Source organism: Zonotrichia leucophrys, chromosome 1A (assembly GCF_028769735.1).
Source record: "Zonotrichia leucophrys gambelii isolate GWCS_2022_RI chromosome 1A, RI_Zleu_2.0, whole genome shotgun sequence".
In the NCBI taxonomy this organism is placed as follows: domain Eukaryota; kingdom Metazoa; phylum Chordata; class Aves; order Passeriformes; family Passerellidae; genus Zonotrichia; species Zonotrichia leucophrys.
This window is the reverse complement of record NC_088170.1, coordinates 41,369,473-41,391,526: the sequence shown is the minus strand read 5'-3', so window position 1 is coordinate 41,391,526 and position 22,054 is coordinate 41,369,473. Positions and strand designations below refer to the sequence as shown.

The window sequence follows — 22,054 nt, the reverse complement described above, 5'->3', positions numbered from 1 at the left end:
CTTGGTGAGATGGAGGTGGCAAACTCTGGGGAGGTGAAGGTAAGTTCTTAAGAGTCCCTTGGTGCTGTGGAAGCCATTCTATATTCCATCCTCCTATACCCACACCACTGAGCTCACAACACCTGCAGTGGCTCCCATCCTTTGAACTGAGAATATGAGAGAAGAGCAAGAAGAAAACAGCAGAGAAGGAGGAAACTGGTGAACTTGTTTGGCCTGAAGTCTAAGCACCTAATGAAAACCTGCTCTTTCCTGGTTTTCCTGAGTTGATCTTTCCACCTTCTCACTAATAACCTAAAAGAGACGTGCTGAACACTTGATCACACATGAGATTTTGAACATGATTCTTTATTTTGTTGTAGTGATATCAAATGTCCTGTCTTAGCCTCTAAGGCAGACAGGTAAGGTCTATAAACTAATAAAAAAAGTTACAATAACCTATCTCAAATTAATTATACGAATCTTTAGTGCTGAGATGAATTTAAAACTAATTTTTTTGGTTGCAAGTTGTGGCAATGGTTGCAAAAATGTATCCACTTCATCAGACATTTGTCAAGGAAGTAATGATGTGATTTTATTTTTAGACCGGACTTCCCTTGGAGGCATTTTAGAAGCAGGAAATCTGAGAAGCATCCCATAAAGCTTCAAAAAAGAATAAAAAAAAAGCACTGCAAATTTCATTTTATGTGGGAAGAAATGGAGGAGATTTGACTTCTATGGAATTCCCATGTCCACGCTAATAACTTTGTTGAAAGAGGGTGTTCCTTGTGACTAGTCATGTCTCCTGACAGAATGATGGCCACTCGCAGTTGAATTGTCCTATTTAGTAGAAGTGGAAATAGAAATTATTCCTTTAGTTATTATTATTAATTTTTTTGTGTGTATGTGTGGTGATTTGCGATTTTAGTTCCTTATAAGAGTAGTGGGATCTGGAGTTAGTCACTTGACTAAATGTATCTATTAAGAAATAAAAGTGGTGAAAATTACTGTTCAGAAGAATGTGCAGAATGTTATTTCTTTTTATTATTGCATATGCTTACTCCAGATTTCCTGCAGGAAGCGTCTCCAGCAAGGTCTCTTAAGCCAGCAGAGAGCCAGATGTTCCAACCTTAAGCCTTAGAGCTCCTGCTTTATGCAGACATTTTTTTCCTTATTTTCACTGGTTTCCCACATGTTCTTTAGAACTCTCCACCCGTCAATTGCTCCTCTGATTTTTCTGGAAAGAGGTGGGCTGGTGTGAACATAGTTATGTACAGCCATGCACAGCATGGTTTTTTCATCTGGGTTTGGGAAGGACCTGACTTACTCATGTCTGTTTTTCAGGATGAGCAGATTTGATTGTTTGACCATAGGGGAAGTGACACAAGGTGTCACACAAATTAATTCTTAGTTCCATCAGTGGACTTCACATTTTCTGAGACACTACTTCAGTTAGTCCTGCACTTTCAGACCTTCTTGGATATGGCAACTGAGTTGCATCTAATGAAATGGATCTCTGTACTCAAGTGCAATCCCAGCTGGGGTGGGTGGGGCCAAGCATTTTTAATAGGAGAACTCATTGAGTCACCTCAGCCTAGGTTGGATGTTGGAACTAATAAGATGGAAACTTAGTTTTATGATGTAACAATATTGTCTAAGGTCAACTCCTTTTTCCTCACAGCTCCAGGACCATGTGGTGCTCTTAGGCAGCCCCACCAAGCATGCATCACTGAAGGAAGGAGCCTATTTGGTCTGGTCAGGAGGTTTTGGAATTAAATAAAACTTCCACCAGCTGCTCTCTGGGAGTTTGGAAGAGCTGGTAAACCTGAGAGGACAGCTTGGTTTTAGTCAACAGGCAAGACCAAGCATGCTGTGTTTGCCAGCTCTGAACTAGACTAAGCTAGGGAACTTATTTTTGTCCTCATAATGTCAGCAGTGCCTGTGTTTGAGTTTCTCTATAATTATAGTTTTTTTTTTTTTTTTTTTTAAATTTCAAGATGAAGAGGCTTTTGCTCTAATGTGCTGCTTATTGCTGTAGACTTTCAGGGTATGATTCTGTCTTTCACATGATAATATAAATTGGAAGCAAATTATAGTGGTAAAATGATAGTAGTGTAGAAGATGAAAGGAAAATTGTGCCTTCAAGCACCAATTAATTAAGTAAATGCGGAGTTCATTAAAGGCCTACTGTAGCTCATCTAAACCTCTGAAGAACGTCCCCATGTGACGCTTGAAATTTTACTGGCAGAACTTTGATTCTTACTACTCTTTAAGCTAACTATCCCTTACATAGACTTCTCTGAGACAAGGCTGATCAGAGCAGCTTACTACATTTGAAACTATCCAAGACTATTTCAGCTTTTCCACAGCTTTGTGGCACTGAACACTCTTTGCAACTTGCTGAGCTGAAGGTCATCCCATTTGGTAACCCTCTATGTAGAACTGCTCAGAGCTCATGGGGAGGACTTTATCACTTCTCTGCCTACCAGTGACATGACTACCAATGCTATTTGCCCATAGTGGGATAGGGCTTTATTTAAAACTAGGGCTAAACTGGGGGTGCTTTGGAATAGCTTGAGAAAAGAATGTTAACCAGTGTGAATTTCAAATTTCTGCTCTTTGAAGGTATTAGGCTAGTGCTGGGCTTGAGGTAAATGAGACCAAGGGGGGATTAAATGGATTTGCACCCTCTTAGACAAGATCTAAAATCTGGCCTAGTAATGAATATGGAGAGGAAATACTGAGCCTGCCTCGTAAGCCTCGTGCTCTGCGCAAGGCAGGTGCGCTGCCACGTGCCTCGCCAGTATTTCACCACCTTGTATCAGGGCTGGATTTGACTTGATCGTTTCAGGTTTCTAAGAGGAATGTTACAAACACTAGAGAGCTTAAAAGCTATTGTCAAAAACAAAGTTAACATTCTACTGTAATGTGAAGTAGTTCTCTTTAGTGACTGGAGTGAAGACATAGTGCATTAACTGACACTGTCTAATAATGTAAAAATGCAAGTAATTTCTCATTACCCTGATTACTTTATTTACTCAAAATTTCTGCCAGCTAGAAAAGATAGTGGGAGTCTTCTGGAAACAAGACAGAAGTCTCTTGAGTTGCTTGGTGCTAAAATTAATGTTGACTATGAATAGTCCAAATTCCTGCTAGTGTTTACATAAGACCTTTCTAAAGGGCAATTTGAGCCCTTAGAAACAGTATACAGACAGTAAAACTCTAGTTAAATAGCAGAGAGGTGCATATACAAAAAATTATATCAAACCTCATAAAAATCAGCTATGGTTTGCCTGCAGTGTAGAATCTCATTTTTACTTTAGAAAGAAAGGAGGAGGTTTGGGGTGTCCCTCCTTGGACAGAAATGTGCCAAGAACCAGCAGAGAGCAGTGCTTGGTGAATGGGGGTGCCATAGTCACTTTAAGGATATGGTCTTGGGCTGTGCTAGTAGGCCTAGAGGTCTGTGTCAGTGGGCTCAGCTTTGAAAACTTCTGTCTTTATTACAGACTGGAGAAGAGAATAGCCATAGTGAGAGGCTCAGTGGGAAAGCTGTAATAGGAGAAGGTAATTAGGAGCTGCAGGAGTGGGAAAGGCCCTCCAGAGACTATCTCAGAGTATAAGGAGGAGAGAAGGACTCCTGGAGAAGCTAAAGGTGCAGTGTGGAAGCCCCAGTGAAGAACTAGTACAGGCTTGTCAAGCCAGGAGGAGTCACTAGCTGTGACACATGGCAGGCCACCCTGCCTGGAGCTATGGGAACTGTGTGGGGCATGCCTAAGGTGGATCTTATCCATCCAGGAGAGCAAGTGTGCACTTGGTCTTCAGAGATCACTTCATTAGGAGAACCACCATAAAACAATCTGCTGTTCTATTGATTGATCCCTAACAGCCTGTAGCATGGTAATTTCTGACTGGCAGTCAAGGCTGAGGCCTTGAAAAAACCCAGCCATGGGCAGAACACATGCCCTTTATATGGACTCCAGCCAAATTGTTGCCTTCCTCCATTCAGATGAATGCAAAGTTCCTTCAAGTAGCCCTTCAAGAAATGCAGGTTGTATGGGTGTGTGGGCAGGGCTTGGTCTTTTATTTTTGCCAGGTGAGTTACAAGGAAAATATTGCTTAGCTGGAAAATTATTCACATTGAGCAGGAGGAGAAGCAAATCAAGTGAAGCCATATATAACATGCTGTCTAAAGGCACTTTTGAAATACATGATGTAATAACCTGCCCCACTACAGCCAGGAGATAAAAGGAGAGTGAGTAGGTGGCAGAGCCATCATTGTTCAACATGTTGTTACTGATCCTGGGCAAAAATACACACTAATAAAAAAAATCTACAATCTTCCTTAACTACCTGTCTGTTCCTAAAGTGTCAGAGCTCTGTAATCCTGCTGGTTCGTAAGAGTTTAGAACCAGTTTGTTGGGGAGGTAAAAAAGCATGTTAAAGGGCCCAAGGAGGGAAAAGCAACCTCATAGATTTTCCCCTTAATTCCTCAGTTATGACATGAACAAGCTCAACTTTCCGCTGGCCTGCATGATCACTGGTACTTCAGCAAGGCAGCTATAGATTGCACCAAATTTACACAAGAATGAGCAGGTAGCAATGGCTACACCAGGTGCAACAGCATGAAGGTAACACATTATTACTTCTTGCTCCCTGATGATTAATTAAAAAAAAAAAAGTCACACAACAGCCCATAGGAAACAGGAGTACTTCTGTTTCAGAGGGCTATATTCAAAATGACCCAACTCCTGCTGGCCTAGAATGAAGGACTTGAATTTTAACTCCCTCATGTTGCATTGTAATTACAGTATGGAGATTTCAACATCTGTTTCCTTTTCTCCATGTTTCGCTGAGTATTGGGTGTTACTGCACTGAAATCAGCAGGGAGGCCTGCTGGCATTATGTTAGTCTGTTAATTTCCTATAGAGGAGCACTGGAGCATTTGTTCAGACAACAAGTTCAATCTCTCATGCTCAGTGAATACACGAGCAAGCAAAGATCTTGCTCCTCTGATGTTTAATCAGCCCTCTCAAGTTTCATGGATCAGCTGTAAATAGGAAGATTTCCCTCCAGTGAACAGGTTTTGTTGTTTGTCTCCAAACAGTTAAAATACAAGAGAAAAAAATGCTTTTGCTTGTACCAAGACAGGAAGACCACAGAATGGAAAACTTCCGCTTAACTTTGAAAGGCGGGAAATAGCTGGTGTTGGAAAGGGAACAGGTAGAGGAGGAGTGAGCCAGGGGATATCTATGGAAAACTAGCTATTCCCCAGACACCACTTCTCCAGGTCTGTGTTCTTTTGGGGGATGGAGTTCCAGGCCGACCCCTGTGCTCCAAGCCCTTTGTACACTTTCCAAGCGCCCACCCCAGTTCTACTTCCTGCCTCCTCTGACACTGCTATAAATATCCTGCCTGCCTTTCCTAGGTCCAGAGAAATGCACACTGCAGATAAAACAGATCTGAGGTGACAGTATGAAACAGCTTTTAGACCAGCTCTTGTGAAAGAGTGACTGTTGGGTCCTCTGCTTTGTCTTGTGAAGTGTGAGGTTTCTGAGTCCCCTGCTTTAAATTTCTTGAAGAGTGAAACATCCTCCTTATTTATCATGCTCACCTCTGAATTAGGATCCATGGGTGTGTTTCTAAGGAAATTATTTCCTCCAATAAATAATGTGCTACATAAGACACAGAACTGAAAGCTGAAAGAATTCTGGTATTTGGGAGAATGTAGGGTGGGGAAAAGATGGAACTAGTTGAGAGACCACACTGCATGCAAAGTATAGCACTTACAATACTGAATATCAAATGCTTTGGTGAGGTGGATCAGTCCAAGAGGAAATAAAAGAGTGAAGTGATCCCTGGGGCACTTAAATAGCCATCATGTACAGTACTTCAATACCCACAAAATACCCAGCCCTCCCTTATCATCCTGCAGGGCAAAAATCACAAACCCAGAGAAGCGTGGGAAGACAAGAGCTGCAGTTCCTGTGTGCAAGAAGTTCAGTATTGAAAAAGATAGTGCTGGAGTGGGGGCAGGATGAGTTCTTAAGCCCTTTGTTTTACTTTTTTAAATATGAAGAGCAGCACCTGTCCCTTTTTTATTTTTTCCTTTTTTTTTTTTTTGTTCACCAAGGGGTTGGGGATTAAGGATTTACTTGGTTATTTCCTTAGAGGATCAAGATAAAAAAAGAGACTTCAATAAGTCTCTTTCCATCTTCTCTACAGACAGTATATTTTGAACAGAATTAAGCAGCTGTCCTGCTTTTCCCCACTGTAAAACAGTTTGCAGCTTTACAGAGAAACAGAAGATTTTATAATATCAGATAGAACTTCTAGGTGTAATTTAGGAGACTCCAAGTTATCACAGAAAGGTTTTAAGGCATTCAGACAGAAGTTCAACTAGATCAGGTGGCAAATAGCTAGTGACCCTTATCAGTATTTTGCCTTTAACACCTTTACTTTGGAACTTACACACTGCAGCAGAACCTATGATAATGAGTCATTTGCATCATCCAGCACAGCTGGAGTCCTGGTACTGATAAAATATACCTCCCAGAAGTGTGGTGTGGGATACTCTGACTTTCCCAAAGCTCCCTTCTCAGGCTGTCATTTTAATTCCTTGTTATTGGAGATTGATTCAATCCATGGGGTTTTAAGTTCCCTCCAAAACTCTGAAGTCTTTTTTTTCGGGATGAGTGCCTAATCTACCTCCCACATGCATTCTAAATTGTAGCTATCTCTTGAGTTTGCCACTGTATTCTGTTTTCCTCTTTTTCTGTTTGACTGGGAGATCAACAGGGTGGAAAGTAGGTCCTTGCCAGCCTTTATTCAAGGTTTAAATTGACTGAAGAAATGGTGTAGATTGAGAGCATCAGACCGCACCTGTCTGATGTATTTGGCTGTATGGGAAACAAAGCTTTCACTAGTACCGGAAAGTTTTCAAGCTAATAGGTTCCTTCCTGTCAGTGCAAGGTTTCATGTTTGTTTCTGCATGCCCTTCTCACACTGATTTCCTCTAGTACTAATGGCTGTTGGAAGAGCTGGATAAAGGAAAGCACCGGGTCTTTCTTTCCCTCCTGCTTTCCTGTTTGTCCTTTATGCAGCATGGCAGCTCGGGCTATTGACGTAAACTTTGTTCTTTGTGCTGTTCAAAGCTCTCCTCTTCTGAGTTTGACATTCTACTCACATCCCGACTGCTGTTTTGACAGAAAGAAGGAAAGAGGAGAGAACAGGATTCTAGGGTGGTGGTTGTCTTGGCACACCCAGGGATTCACATTTTTGTGCAGCTTCAATGTTTGTACATCAAACTGTCATAAGGTCAGCACATGGCAGGATTCCTCCAGTACATACTCCTCAATATATATGTGGACTAACGTTGGAAAGATTGACCAAAGTTGTTATTGAAACACTGTGGTGGTGCTTTGAGGAAGCATCACTAGGTTGCACTGTTGAAAAATATGGGAAAGACAGTTTTGGTTCAAAAAAATATCCAGGACCTGAATGGGAGAGGAAGAATTCAGAGGAGTTTTCTAAGAGTAGCTTAGCCCACTTGGTTCCCTTCTCTGATGAAATCCACCAGGGCTTGCAGTATCCAATCTTAATTTGGGCAATTAGGACCAAAATGCTGATGTATGTGATTTCCCCACTGAATTTTGGACTGTATCTCTTTATTCTACTTTTGCACCTCATGTGAACATCACTGCTGGAGTTGCTGCAACATGCTATATTGTCATAAACATACTGAAATGCAGTAATGTGGACAGTCATTGTACACTGGGATGAAAAGGTGTTAAATAAAATAAAATCTTGTTTCTGTGTGTTCCCAGGGTATTTTTCCTTGCCAAAGTCCAGGCACTGAATGGAACTATACACTCATGAGTTAGCTACATGTTTGCCTGCCAGTTTAATAGGAAGAGTAAGCAGGATCTGTTATGCTTTTACCCAGAGAAACAAAACTGTGTTTTGGTGAGATTTCACTGTAATGATGGTGGTTTCAGATCAATTTTGGTTTTAGAATATATAGGCAGCAAAGCTAAAGCTGACAGAACCAGGCAATGCCAGTCTGCTTTCTGCAGAACCAGTAATGTTTCAGCTGTTCAAGGTTATATTTCTTCTCTGCCCTGTTTGGAAGGTGACAGGGGAATCCTTAATTGTCTTGTTGTGTTTTCCTTAAAATCCCTTAACAGAAAATGTTACTGCAATCCGAGGCAAGGAGAATGTAATCTGTGGCTGTTTTGCATAGTTGGATTTGTTGTTTTTGTTTTTAAGCCAACTTGTGACTCTCTGAGGCTAACACTGTTCCAAATCTTATTAATAGCAGTCCTTGACATTTTAGAGGTTTTATTTTTTCATTATTATTCATACATGCTCATTTCTGAATTTGCTAATGTGCACTTGCACTTCCTCAGCTTCCTTGCTTGTGGAAGGAAGCTGTGGAAGGAAACAGTGTGCACCAACAGCAGGATTTTGTTAACTGGGGTTCTGCTTATCCCACAGACTCTTAGAAGTGAACATGAAACTACACATTGTAAGCCACACCTCTGATTTTTCTCAGGGGAAAAAAGCTCTGTAACTATTCTTAGTTGGTATATTATGTGTGAAATGAAGTGGTTCCAAGGGGATGAACAACTGCTATTCAGATGAGGTACGTTTATGCCTTGGTCTTCTCCTCAGAGCTCTAGCAGTTGAGTGTTCTTGACTCAAAGCGTATCCTTGGGGTAGGAGCAGATGAGAGCGCGGGCAAGGCTGCCAAGCGCAGGCTCCGACATGTGCCTCGTGTGCGTGTGTGTACATCTCGCGGTTCGGTGGTGACCCCGGTGACTTCTTGAACTTTTAATGACAATGCAGCTGTCTGTTCATGGTGCTAATTAACCCAAAATCTGATTCCTCCCTCCCCCTCGTTATCCATTGCGTGAATGAGATGTGAAAACAAGAAGACGACTTTTCCCGTGCCCTTAGGGCTGACTCAGCCTGGCAGCAGTGACCCTGCCTGAGCCGAACTGAAAGAGCTGCTGCGCAATGGCCCATACGCCTTTTTAATGGACTATTAAGATTCCACCTTCTCCCCCTCCCTCCAGTCCTGTAACAATTTGGAGCGGTATGGCACTTAGGGGAAAACAGCTGCAGGAATAACTTCTCTTTTGGAAAGCCAGAGACAGCTGTTCTGTTTGTAAGTGTAGGGATTCCTCCACTACTTATTTAGGGCCTGATCCCACTCCAGTTAAAATCAGTAGAAAGTTTCCAACTGGGTTCAGTGGGCAGTTGAAGGAAGCAGCTTCAGGAAGCAGCCTGCAATCAAACAATACTGCTTCAAAATGTTGGAAACAGCCAGAAAAGAAAATGGGAGTAGGAAAGCATTTATCACAGAGTTGACTTTCTGACTTGCCTGCAGGCTCAAAGTACAAGCACCAAGCAGGCTGATGAGGAACAGGTTAAATTAGTGTTTGTGGTATCCTAAGTTGCTTTAAAAAATGGTTTTTGTAGATCTACGTTCATTTACAGTCTGCAGTGTTGGCAGACTTATAGTGGCACAGTGAATTAAAGGACTCATCTTTGATGTTGAATGCTGATTTTAGTTTGAATACTCTGAAATCATAGGAGTAATGGCTTACTTTTTGAAATTATGCAAGTTCTCAGTACCTGCAGCTCTCATTGGTATGAATTTACTTGCCATGTCTGAAAAATGAGGAGAAAAATGGAATTACTCTTGCTTCTGTTAGTACAGATTCTTGTTGTCACCTGATTTATATACAGTGAAAGAGAAGGCTGGAAACTTGCTGATGAGGGTCAGATTTTCTGCTTCATAGAGAATTTTGAAATGGCAGAAGTTTATTCCATCTGAAATGTGAGGGAAAATGATAATAGTGGAGTTTCAGCCTGACATTTTCTAGGAAAAGTGATTCAGATACATCTGAATCTAATGTTTTGAAGGATTAATTGAAAATGTCCAATTTGACTGAAGGTGTCTTTTGTGTCAACATTAAGACTTCAAGTGCAGTTGAAGAAAATTGCTGATGCAGGTTAAAAATAGTTCAGTTTTTTTCTGAGTAAAAAATGAAAAAACCCAGTTTTGCTGGAGTTGATACTTTCTGTAGAAAATTGTGACTTAAGTAAAGCCATGATCCCTGACAGGAAAAAGCCTTTCTAAAAACATCCCTGATGGCTTAACAGTAACAGCCTCCCCTTCTGGAAGTGATGGTTTTGATCAGGTTACACGCTGCCTCTCAAGCTGGGAGAGATTCCAGTTCATTAGTCCTTCTAGGCTTATAGTTAGCTTTTTCTGAATGCTCAGAATTCCCTTTAAGACACAAATCTAGCTTTTCCTGAATGCTGAGAATTCCCTTTACAACACAAAACTAGATTCCCTTTGCTTGCTCTAGTCCTTGTCAATAGGCTGTTCTCCTTGTGTTTGCTGCATTAATGAACAAACAAGTTTGCTTTGTGATTGTGTTGCTGCCAGTGGACTGAGACGAGGTATTTCCCCTTGTATTTCTGTTAGTTCCCTCCCTGTCAATGTTTAAACAAGCTTACACCTGTGTTCCAGGTGCCAGCTTAACTCCAGCCCTGAAAAGCTGGCTCTTGGGAGTGTGGTGCATTACTTAGCCAAAATAGTCCTGTTACAGCAATGTCTGAGAAGACTGAGACAGGCAGGAAACAGTCAGGCTTGGTGGATACCCTGGAAATGATTACCCTTCTCTGTAAACATTCAGCACTGCCATATCCAGAGAACTTCTGCCTCTCAAACGGTTAATGGGCCTTAGAGCATTCAGAAATAGCCATCACTGTGCCAGGGCAGCTGTGAAATGATTACCCAACCACATCTTGTGACCTTTAGGTTTTTTTCTAAAAAGTTACAAGGACACCTAAGAACTGATATGGGAATGCAAGCTTGCCTCCCTCAAGTTGGAAATTTATGAAAGTTTTCAGTAAGAATTCTTTCTGAAGCTGTCAAACTCCAGTAGCACAGATGAGCTAAGTAACTAAGTAACTAAGATTCACTTCAGAGTGAATCTCCATCAGATTCATGTGGTCAGACTTGAGCATTTCCATTTAAAACAAACCCACTTATTATCAACACTGTCTAAGAATAAAACAACAACATGGGTCAGTCTTTAATTTGTGTAAATATTTGTTGTGCAAAAAAAAAAAGTCAACAATTGGTGTTAGACCGGCATGAATAACCATTCAGTGTGTTCTCTGCACTTCCACAAGTCTGGCTAATAATCATAACTCATTAATGTGTCATTGGTAGCACCAGGGATGTATATAAGCACCCTAGTAATGATACAGTACTTCTGGGAATCCATTTTGATTATGGTCTACTGGGTTGTTCATGGATACAAAATTCTGATGAAAAGTATGTGTGAAGAAAGTTTGGGTAGTAGAAGAATGAGATGCAGTTTCCATGGAACACCTTAGGCTAGTCTGTCAGTAGGACAGTCAAGGAGTTTGAGCAAACTGTTTAAAGAAGGAAGGTGACTGACCACTGGCTATCTACCTTTTCTGCTGTCAGTGCTCTGTGTCATTGCACAGGGAGAATCCTGTCTTCAGAGCCAGAGGTTGCACAGCGTGCAGTATTTGTGTTGCTCATGTAAAGAACTGGTGGTTTTGGTTTTTTGGGGATTTTTTTTTGGTCGGTTGTTTTTTTACTTGATTTCCACAACACTGGGTTCTTGAAGCCTCCTAAAGTCAAAAGTGAAGGATGATGCTTTGGAATGCAGTTTCGACAGGACACTACAGGGACTTCTGGAAAGTTCTGGATAGACGAGCAGATTGGTTAAATTGCCCTGCTATTGTCCTAACCATGACCTTGTATTGTCCTTGTCCTTGACCTGTAGGCTGCTGGGAACTGTGTTATGTGAGGCTCCCTCAGGACTCAGGGAGGTTTCCTACTTGCTGTAATGAGCAGTGAATCAGGATCTGAGTGCTACACCTAAAGCTTTATGTGGTGCTCAGACTCCATAAAATTCTTCATGTACCTAAGATCAGCTACATGGTAGTAATTACTGTGATTACATAACAGACATTAATAAAATGAGCAATTAGTAAATTCCTTAAGCATTGTGATATAACCAGAACTGTGTCATGGACGTGTCCAGTGTATGTGAACAGTCTGCAGATGCTGGCACCTTGAGAACAATTGATGATGTCTCCAGAATGGTGGGCAAAGATACTCTTTTCATTGGGGAAATTATTTGAATGCAGGTTTGATTTCAGAGTCTGGCAGACCAAATACTAGGTCCTGTCAGGCCCAGCGTGAATAGGAGCAGCAGAGCAGTGCCTCTAGGCCTGACCTGGTTAAATATGTTTACCTCTCTGGTATGGACAGCTGCTTAGCGTGTCAGTTTAGCGCAAGTTTTGTAATGCAGGAAGGAATTTGCAGGCCCACCCAGTACCCTTGAAATCTATACATGTTCCCAAACAGTTCTTCCTCTCCAGCTCCTACGTGCAAAATTGAGCATAAACCATGTGATCAGTGGAGTGCGGCCTCCTCGCAGAAAGCTGGCACCCGTCCCAGATGGGCAAGGTGCTGGAGCAAGGAGAGTCCTCTGAAGTAAGTTGATGAAGCAGGGAGTGTCCAGGCCTGGGGCTTTTGATAATCTCTCTTTTGAAAGGTTTGCATGGCTGTCAGAGATGCCCTACTTCTAATGCATAGATGAAAACTGACTTCAGATGTTCTCTTTAGTAGGACTGTCTTTCCTCCTCCTCTTCCTCCTGTTGATCTGTTTGGATCTGGTGCCCAGTGAGTTTGTGGATTGCACAGTGGGTTAAGAAAGACTAATAAATTGGCAGATTTAGCTCAAAAATTTTTATATTGCATCCTTAAAAAATACAGTGATGAATTTATGATGCTTGTTAACTCTGGTTATACCCCAAGGGAAATCTAGCACTGAGGACAAAAACATGCCTGTTCCATGTGTCTGGTTTTACAAAAGTTTCATTTTTACTTGTAATGCCAAGTAGCATCTACCAGGTTCAAGCCCTGGGCATTCACTCATCAAGTGCTGGATCAGAACATCTTCCCTCACCTCCTCTTTGATGTATGTGGGCCCTCTCTTGGCTGCTTAGTGGAGACAGTGGTTTTGTTCTGAAACCTGATATTAAGCTGCAACACAACAGCCTACAGAAGAAGCTACCACAGCCCCATAAAGCAACTTATCTACAACTTTACAGGCTGGGGACTTCCATTTCTCAGCAGAATTGAAACTTCCTGGGTAATTTATAGTAAATTAAAAAAATATAAATTCAGAAGGGTGTGTCTACATTGCCTCTTCAACCTGAAATCTCATTGTGTACCCATTTTGATATACACCAGAAAACAACATCATTTGAGAATTGTTCAGTTTCAACAGTATTTTGTTCTTTAAAGAGTGCCCCTGACCTCAAGAGAAAAAAAGTCTGCCCCATGTGAATCAGAATAGGATTTCTGTGATTGTGGTAGGTTCTTGAAAATATCACTTGATCCATTTTAATCACTTTAGCACTCATTCTTGCAGTTTATCAGCATGATCTGTGGAAATAGAAGATCAGCCTCATTACAGCTGTATCACTAAATCACAGGCAAAGGACATATTTTTCTCCTTGCAGAGGCTGCTCCCCTAACTGTGCTCTTTAGGCAATTCGTCTCTCATCATATGCTCCAATTTGCTTTCCATGTTACTGCTCACTTGATGGGTTGGGAAACGATCAATGCCAGATGCACATTCCTTTCAGGCAGTAAATGCTCCTGCAGCAGTAAGTTATGTGCACCAGCTTCTTGTTTCATTAAAATCACATATGGTTTCCATTTGCCCCTAATTGGTCTCACATCAGCTCTGCCATATTCTCTGAGTGGAAAGCTTAGACCTGTGGCTCCTTTGAACAGTTCCAAAGAACTGTGAGAAACCAGAGCCTTGTCTCAGCCTGGCTTCCCCTGGTCCTCTATGTACTGTCTCGAGAAGTACTTGATCTGTAAGAGAGTGCTGAACTAAATCTTAATCTATTGCACCAATTGTATGTAGACAAAAGGATACAGAAAAGGTATTTTGAGCTGAGTATTGCTCTGAGTCATATACTTGTTATCCACTGTTGTAAGCTGGCTTTGGAAGAGCTTTTGTGTGATAGTTTTGACTACCACCTTTCCAACACTGCTAACCTTGGCTGAAAGCATTTCTGCCTTTGGCAGTTGTCAGACACAAAATGAGGCAAAATGCACTCTGCTGAAAACAGTCCTTGGAGAATGCACTCTGCTGAAAACACTCTTCGGAGAGAGATGTGAGATGCCTCTGCTGTGCTCTGTACATGAGACACGCCCTTCCCCTCCCTCCACTTGTGTCATTTTTCCTTCCTTTTCTCTAAATCTTGCCTACTGCCTTTTGCCTTAGACTGAACTAAGCTTCCAGTGATGATTTTAAAAATATAGGTGGAAAGTAAAAAGAAAAGCCTGCCAAAAGGGAGACTGAAAAATGTCTAGTTGGCAGGAATGATATTGTTTTCTCCTTTTATTTTACCAGAGTGTTCTCAATGATGTAGGCATGCTCATTACATAGTCTGCAGTGTCTCTGCTTAGATCTATAGCAAATCTAGAATGTTTTGTTGATGCAAGTTGTGAGACTAACCCAGCAATGCATGTAACTCCAGTAACTCAACTCTGTGCCTGATCTAACTAATCTCTTATGTCTGCCTGGCTTCACTAAATTTAGTAGCTGGTAATAACAGACAGTGGGATTTTTTTCTTCTTTCTTTTCTTTAGCTTCTCTGTGTTTTTAATGAGGTATTTCCTGAAGCTAGTTTTTACGTGTACTAGCATCTACATATGGATTTAAGACATTCTACTTGGACTTTTTAAATGAATATAAATGCATTTTAGATCCATCTATTCTTCCTTCTCCATTCAGTCTTCCCTCTGTATTCCCAACGGTGTGTATGATGGGGAAGCAGGGGAACTAACATCAGGAGTTAAATGCAGGGGAAGTGCTGAACAGTTGAAGGGAGTTTGAGCAACTGGCCAAGTTGCGTATAGGAACCTGAAAGAAATGTCCACAAGAGAATTTACAGGTTCTTATTTAACAGAAATCTCTTGCTTCTCTCTGATTCTTATGTATTTCAAAGAGTGCTTGGACTTCCATAGGATCAGATGCGCCATATAGGGAGGGAGAAAATGCTTGATACTGCTGCCATCACAAAGTTGTATCCAGTTAAGCTGCCTAGCACTAACCAGGTTCTGCTTGGTTGTTTTATGCAACCTTGTGTCTTTAATTTATGGTCTTGTTGGGAGGACTAACTTTCTCCCAAGTAAAGCCCTTCTAGAGAAGCATATACTTTTTGAGGTGATGGAAGGTCTGACACAATCAAAATCTTGTATGAAAAAGTTGTATCATTCCTTATTTTGCAGTGTTAGAAGTCAAGAAGCACAGCATGTTGTGCAAACAGAATCTCAGTGGCAAGGAAATCTGCAGGCATGGGAAATGTGGTTAATATTTAGCAAGTGTAATTGTGATCAGTTGTTTTATATGGAGCTTAGGCCTGGGCAAACCCATTTAATTGCCTTCTACTTTTCTTTGGGGTGGCCTTCAAACAGACTTGCCATACCACAGACAGGGGAAATTTTTTTGGAACTGTAAAACAAAGGCCAAAAGTAAATGTCATAATTCTGGTTAGAACAGGGGAAGGAAAGTTATCTCTGTCTTGCTTTCCTGTTTTTATTTAGACTTTCATTGTTAGTTACCAACACACTTGCTGATGTAAATGCACGTCCTTTACAATGTGATATTTATGTGACAATTGACTGGCAGAGGTGAATGGTGTTGAAAAGGTGCTCTTTCTCCGTTCATGTTCCTGAGACCACTTTGAAAAGACAAGAAGTCAAGATTTGGAGTGCCAATAATGGAAACTATTTTGTTGGTCAGGGTATGAGAAGAAGGCAACAAGCAGTGAACTTCTTAACATTCACTACCTTTTTTTTGCTTTCTTGATGTTCTTTGGTGATGCTGTGTACCAGCACAGCTGAATTTGACTTCTTCAAAGACAAAGCAAAAGGGGTTTGGTTTGCCTTTTTTGGCTTTGGATGAAGGTCATGATGAAATGAGGCAAAATAAAGCTTCTCCGTGGTGTTTTTTCAGCCTTCCTGTGCTTTGCAAGAACCCTTCAAATTCAACACTCTGATTTATAAAAGAATTCTGTTTTGGTCATGGAGGAGGAGGCAACTTTCAGTAGTAATGGATCATCAAACTGGCTGGAGGCTTCTATTGTTTTCCCCTCTTCATAAATCCCCTGCTCTAATCAGTGTTTCCCTTTCCTCTCCGCTTTCCTGTGGAAGTGGAGGAATGGGTGAAGGGCTGCTATCTATTCCCCCTCCTAAACCAGGCACCAGCTACTTGCTGCTCATAGAAGCCTGCAGTCACCAGGCAATTTAATGGAACCTCCCAAAAGGCTGCAGACAGTTGGGCCACACTTACAGTTCATAGGACAAAATCCACCTTTAGTTATGGTCCTCTGGTTTTAGAGCAACCAAGAGTGTTGATAGTAATTGCTAACAGATCAGCCAGGGCAGTGGGAAAAGAAATGCATCTTGTGAGAATGAGCAAGGGAGACAGCAATTCCAACTTAGCAGCACCATCAGCACCAGCACTAGAAAATCTGTTTGCTTTTTCTGTGTGTAAAAGCATCCTGCCTTGACCACATTAGGAGACACTGCCATAAATGACACTCAATAGAGTGTGCTAGGTATACTCAGAGAAGTCCAAAACATACCAGTTGCCTTAGCCCTGTGTGATGTGAGCCCTCCAGCATGTACCAGCACAGAAAGGAGTTATTGTGAGGCAGATAAAATGAGAGAGCTGCTAGTAAAGCTGGTAAAAAGGTCTCAGTAAATTGCTCATTTGGATAAATAAAATGGCAACCATCCTCCTTGGCATATCATGTGTCTGGTGTTAAAGCAGTGTTTTTAAGTGTTGGTGTAGTCAGTGGCCTTAGGACAGAAGGAGCTTCTCTTCAGCCTCCCAGTCATGTTACTCCTCCCTATACATTTAATTTAGCCACTACGTCAGAGAATGGCCTGGGAGAATAACTTGTCCCGTGTGTCTCCATTAGTAAACAACAAGTCCTCCACATCCTTCACTCACTTAAGTGCAATGAGCATGCATTTCAGCCAAAGCTCTCACTTAAAATTACTTATATTGCACACCAATAAAATAAATCCTTGAAACAATAATGAGAAGTGTAGCAGTTGTTACCCTCCTGAGCTGTTCATGGTAATTGGTCACAAGGGAAATGGGTTTGGAGCAAATCCTGGTCTCTGAAGGGTGTGCCTCCATTTAAAATGCTGTTTATGGATGACAACCGGCCCACTTGGATGAAAGCATCTGGTTCTCATGCTGCAGTTGAGCAAGCAGCTGGGATTGGTGGTTTAGGCCGGGTCTGTACCGCTGCCCTCTCATCAGGGGAAGGTAAGATTTGGGACAGGGTCACCATCTAGTGGCTGGTCCCGATAAAAGACACGGGTTGAATTGAACCAGGACATTTGATGTTGCATATCAGTGGGGAAAACGAGCTGCCACACATGTAGTAGTTGCTCTGTACCTGGATGGAATTATTTGGTAGCTACAAGTCTTTTCACTATGTTGTTTACTCAGCTTGGCGAATGCATGTTTTAATCTCTGTTTCAATCTCTGTTTTTCTGCTCCTTGACTCGTGCAAAGAATGCCTTCTGACATCTCAGATGTAAAGTCAATGTCCTCTTCTGCTTCATGCCTTGCCTTTAGGCCTATTCTCCCTTGAATCCTTGAGAAAATGGCCACAGAGTAAGTGATAAGGTAAAGAGTACTCGAGTTAGATATGTGTGCATATGGGCAAATAAAAGGTCACCTTTTCTTCCCCATTCTGATTTGTCTGCCTTTATAGGACCTCATCCGGTGACATTTGGAAAAGATGTAAGTGATTTTTGCCTGTATTTATGAGTGTTCTTGCACCTGCAGATAGTTTGTACCACCCTGGAGATGCCAGGGAAACACAAACCAGTAGCTGCTGGCACTATACTAGTCCTGGCAAATCTGAGCCATCTCTGTTTTCCTAACTACCAAGCTAGTTTACATTTTAAAAATGCAAACAAAACCCACAAAAAAGCCAAGGAAAAGAGATAAAGACACTAATAATTTGTGATACATTCTTAGATGCATTTCTTGAATACTCAAACACAGCAGGTTATTATTTTAATTATTTTTTTAGAGTATCAACTAAAAGCCTGGTTTCCTTCCTTTCATGAGGGGATGTTTCCTCCCTCAATTTTTTAATCTTGTCAAATGTTGAGAAGCAGTACATATGTTTTCTCCTCTTTGTATCATGGCATGGCTGCCATGCTTATCTTACCAAAATTTATATCCTTGTCTAATTTAGCTTTTCATAAATAATTACAAATCACTCATGAGACCTTGCCAACTGCTCCAGTCCCACAAAGTGACCTGACCTGAAACCCCAAAGTACTGAGAAACATTCATCTTGGAGTATTTTCATAGGCAGTGCTTCAAAGGAATTGCGGTTTAAAAATATGCAGCTATTTTGGTGACCACTTGTGTGGGATAAAGTTCCCATCAGTAACAGCAGGACTGTAATAGAGCTTCAAGGAGAAGGGAGGAGCTCAGGAGAGCAGTCACAGCACCTTTTGCCTCATTCTGCTCAAGAAGTAGGAGTCTGCAGCAGTAAACAGTTGACTTCATTAACTTAACACAGACTGAATTTGCAACAGAAATGCTGTAAATTTCAGATAATTTGCAGAGGGTGGAAAGTTCTTCTGGCAAGTGGGCATGGCCCCTGCTCAGCCAGGAGCAATGTTCTTTATTTTCTGTCCAGGTGTGAAAGTGGTGCAGCCATAGAACTGGAGAGTGGTGGCTTGAGGGAGCAAAGATAGGGACTGGGAAACACAAGGCTGCAGGTGTGCAGCGTGGAGTTCTGCTCTGAGCAGGGTGTACAAGTGGCTCTCGTGTGTGGAGCCTCAGGGGGTTGAAGCTGCACATGCAAGAGCAGTTCTGTCCATCCAGCATTTCTCTCCAGTGGCTCAGAGGCATCTCATCCTCAGGGATGGGAATGTAACCACAAAATTAAAGGTGACAGACTTAACTTGGAATGTCCTCTGCTACTTGGCTAACAGGTTGTTTTTTCCTTCAATATGGGAAAAATTGTGCAGGGTGGGTTCTTTTTTTCATTTCTAGCTCTTCAGTGAAGAAAACTTAGCTAGAAATGTTACAATTGGAGTGATAAGGCACCTTCTCTGAAAAACAGAGGGCTTCACCCTCTTACAAAAGGCTTGAAGTGATAGCTCACACTAAGGTTTGTCATGGCTTTTCTAGTTGAATTTGCTAGGATGGTTCTCCAACTTTATGAGGGAACAGTAATAGAAAAATGCAGACCCTTCTACTTGTTTGCAAGGGTATTATTAGTTGAAATCAGAATGCTCTTATGTCCTAGTAGAGGTATGCATTTTTAATATTTGGTGAAGCTGTTGGTTAGTCCATAAAGCAAAACTTCTGTCTGAAATGGCTGTGGTACCCTAACTAGAAGTCAAAAGACTGACAAGCTAGGAGTGAAACACATGAAGAAAATGGTTTTTTAGGTATTTTGTCAGCAACTAAGAATGTGCTTGTGATCTTATATGCTAACTATGTTCTGGTTTGGAAACCCTAACTTTTTGTAATACTGACTTTCAGTATATTTCTTATAATTGTCAATAAGATATAAGATTTTTTTTTTTTTTTTGTTCGTGTTAGATGTGTTGGGCAAACACCAGCTTTTTCAATTTCAGTGTATCCGCAAATGAAGATAAGATTTTTGCCGTTCTCTGCTATAGACTCCAGTGTTAGTGAGCTGTCCTGGAATTCGCAAAACCTTAAGGAACTGTGTTCTTTCTCACTGACCCTTGGACAGTCTGGTTTCTGTAGCTTTGCTGGTGGTTGGGGGCAGCAAGTGGAGGAAGCTAGTTCTTTAAAGATATTTGCAGTCCTCAAGTACACAGCTCAATAGGGTTACTAAAATTTGAAGATGAGAGTAAATTGAACTCGGAACAACTTGTTAAATAGAAGAATCAATAAAATTTCTTTTACTGCCATTGGGAAATAGAAGTTTAAAAAGATTGAAGTTTTACACTTAGTGAATGAAGGTTTTGTTGGTTCTTTGAATCAAAGCCAAGACTGTCCTACCTACTTTAAAATTTCTTTGACAAGTCTGGCTGAAGCACAGGATATAAATCAGAGCAGAGTGGATTTGTCTTCATTTCACACCACCTTCGTGGAACAAAGTCCAGGAACTGGTGTGTAAAACCAGACCTATCTATTCCTTTAAATCTCTTCTTCTGAATATTCCAAAGTTGGGATAAGCTTTTTGTCTCCTTAGTTGGACCTAGATAGTGAAAAAACCTTAGTCATCTCTTTTCCCCCATTCCTTCCAGTGGGCTTCTGCAGATTTGATAAATAAACTAAAAAACAGCAAGATGTTTATGTCCTTTATATTCAGGAGAACATATCCCAGAACTTTGTTGCTGCTGTTAGATAGTGTTGTAATGCAAATAACTCACTGTATTTTCCTGCTTCCACCTCTTTGGCTCATTTCTATGCCTCCCTGCATTTTGTTTTGGTTTTCTGTGATAGATTAAAATGGATAATGCCTGCCTGTCCCTGAGCTTTGCTCCTCTGCTGCGATGAGCAGGTAGTTGAAGAACTTTTTCAAAGAGGATCGATAGAACAGTTTTTAAAATTTTCTTGTGTGTGTGTGTGTGTGGAATGCCCCAAAAATGGGTGAGCAAGAGAATCCTTCATTAAGCACTGACTGCAAACTTCCCACTAGATAAAAAAAAATAAATCCTTATCTATGGGACCTCAAAATGCTTATCTGTGGTGGGTTGGGCTCAGTTGACATTGCTGTAGTGCATTTGTGGTACATTGTGGGCAGTAGCTGTGCCACAGAGCACACACTGCCCCTTGCTATCCATGAGGAAATGAAGTGCAATGTACATAAGATCTGATGGGTCAGCTGTAGTTGGTCTTCCAGGTGACTTCTGGCTAGCCTGGCAGCTTTCACTGGGCACTTGGTGGTTGCTGAATAATCCAGTTTGCACAGTAGCTGTTTGTTCAAGGGAACATTTGTTAGTTTTGTGGCCCCTCAGAGGTGGCAGTTGTAATGAAATCCCACATCTGAGATATTCCAGTGCCCTGCACTGAGTTGTTATGTTTATTGGGAAACAGAAGCTGCAGTGGGCACACAAAGAACAAAGTAAAAGTATTATCCTATTGAGCATCATCCTGTATGTTGAGAGTTAAGGCACTACAAACTTTGCTTGGTGCAAAGATTTTAATCTGTCTTGGTCCCAGCTACAGTCTGCTCTGTAGACTGTAACATGCTTGTTCTTATTCTTTGTACAGAACTGGATTTCCTCTAAATAAATACCTGCTTTGCCATCCCGTTTGACATACCTTCACTATGTGTGAGACTTAGAATAAATTGAGAGGAAGGTTGACCTGGACTTTTGTTTATTTTACAAGATAACTTATGTAAACAGATTTGTGTTTTTGTTTTTTTTTTAAGTGGAAGATATAGCAAAAATGCTGTGTAAAGTTGTCTATAATCTGCATTATTTTTCTCTCCCTTATGACAGTGATCCGAGCTAAAGTGGTGGGGAAGAAGCTCATGAAAGATGGACCCTTTGGAACAATGCGATACACAGTAAAGCAGATGAAGGTATGTTTGCAGACATTTCCCATGGGCTAGGAGATATGATAAGGAATCTAATTAAAACATAATAGCAAACGCTTTGCATACTTAACAGCACCTCCACTTTTTGTACTGGCCATACAGAAGGGAAGGAAACCAGCAATTGGTAGAAGCTTGACTGAAGAGGGGAAAGGAGGAAGAAGAGATCATTCCTGACATACAGTGCTGAATACCTGAATTCTCCCATTATTTTAAGATTTCTGGTAGTTAAAGATGCCAGATGGTCTTCTCTAGGTACTGAAGAAGTGTTTTGTGTTCAACATGCACAGTGTTGGACTGGAAATGCCAGCTTTTCCATGCAGCGCATTCATTAAATCCAAGAAGGAAATTATGGTAGGGGGTCTGC

At 41.3% G+C, this 22,054-nt stretch overlaps 2 protein-coding genes across 3 annotated transcripts in view; one reads left to right on the top strand and one right to left on the bottom strand.

Moving 5' to 3' along the window:
• SYN3 (synapsin III) overlaps positions 1-22,054 on the bottom strand; it is a 183,756-nt gene that overhangs the window by 88,522 nt on the left and 73,180 nt on the right. The gene's annotated exons all lie outside the window — the stretch shown is intronic.
• Positions 1-22,054, top strand: part of TIMP3 (TIMP metallopeptidase inhibitor 3) — a 34,519-nt gene that overhangs the window by 3,928 nt on the left and 8,537 nt on the right. The window contains exon 2 of the mRNA XM_064702501.1: positions 21,593-21,675. Coding sequence (XP_064558571.1) covers positions 21,593-21,675 — 83 coding nt within the window. The remainder of the gene's footprint in view (positions 1-21,592; positions 21,676-22,054) is intronic.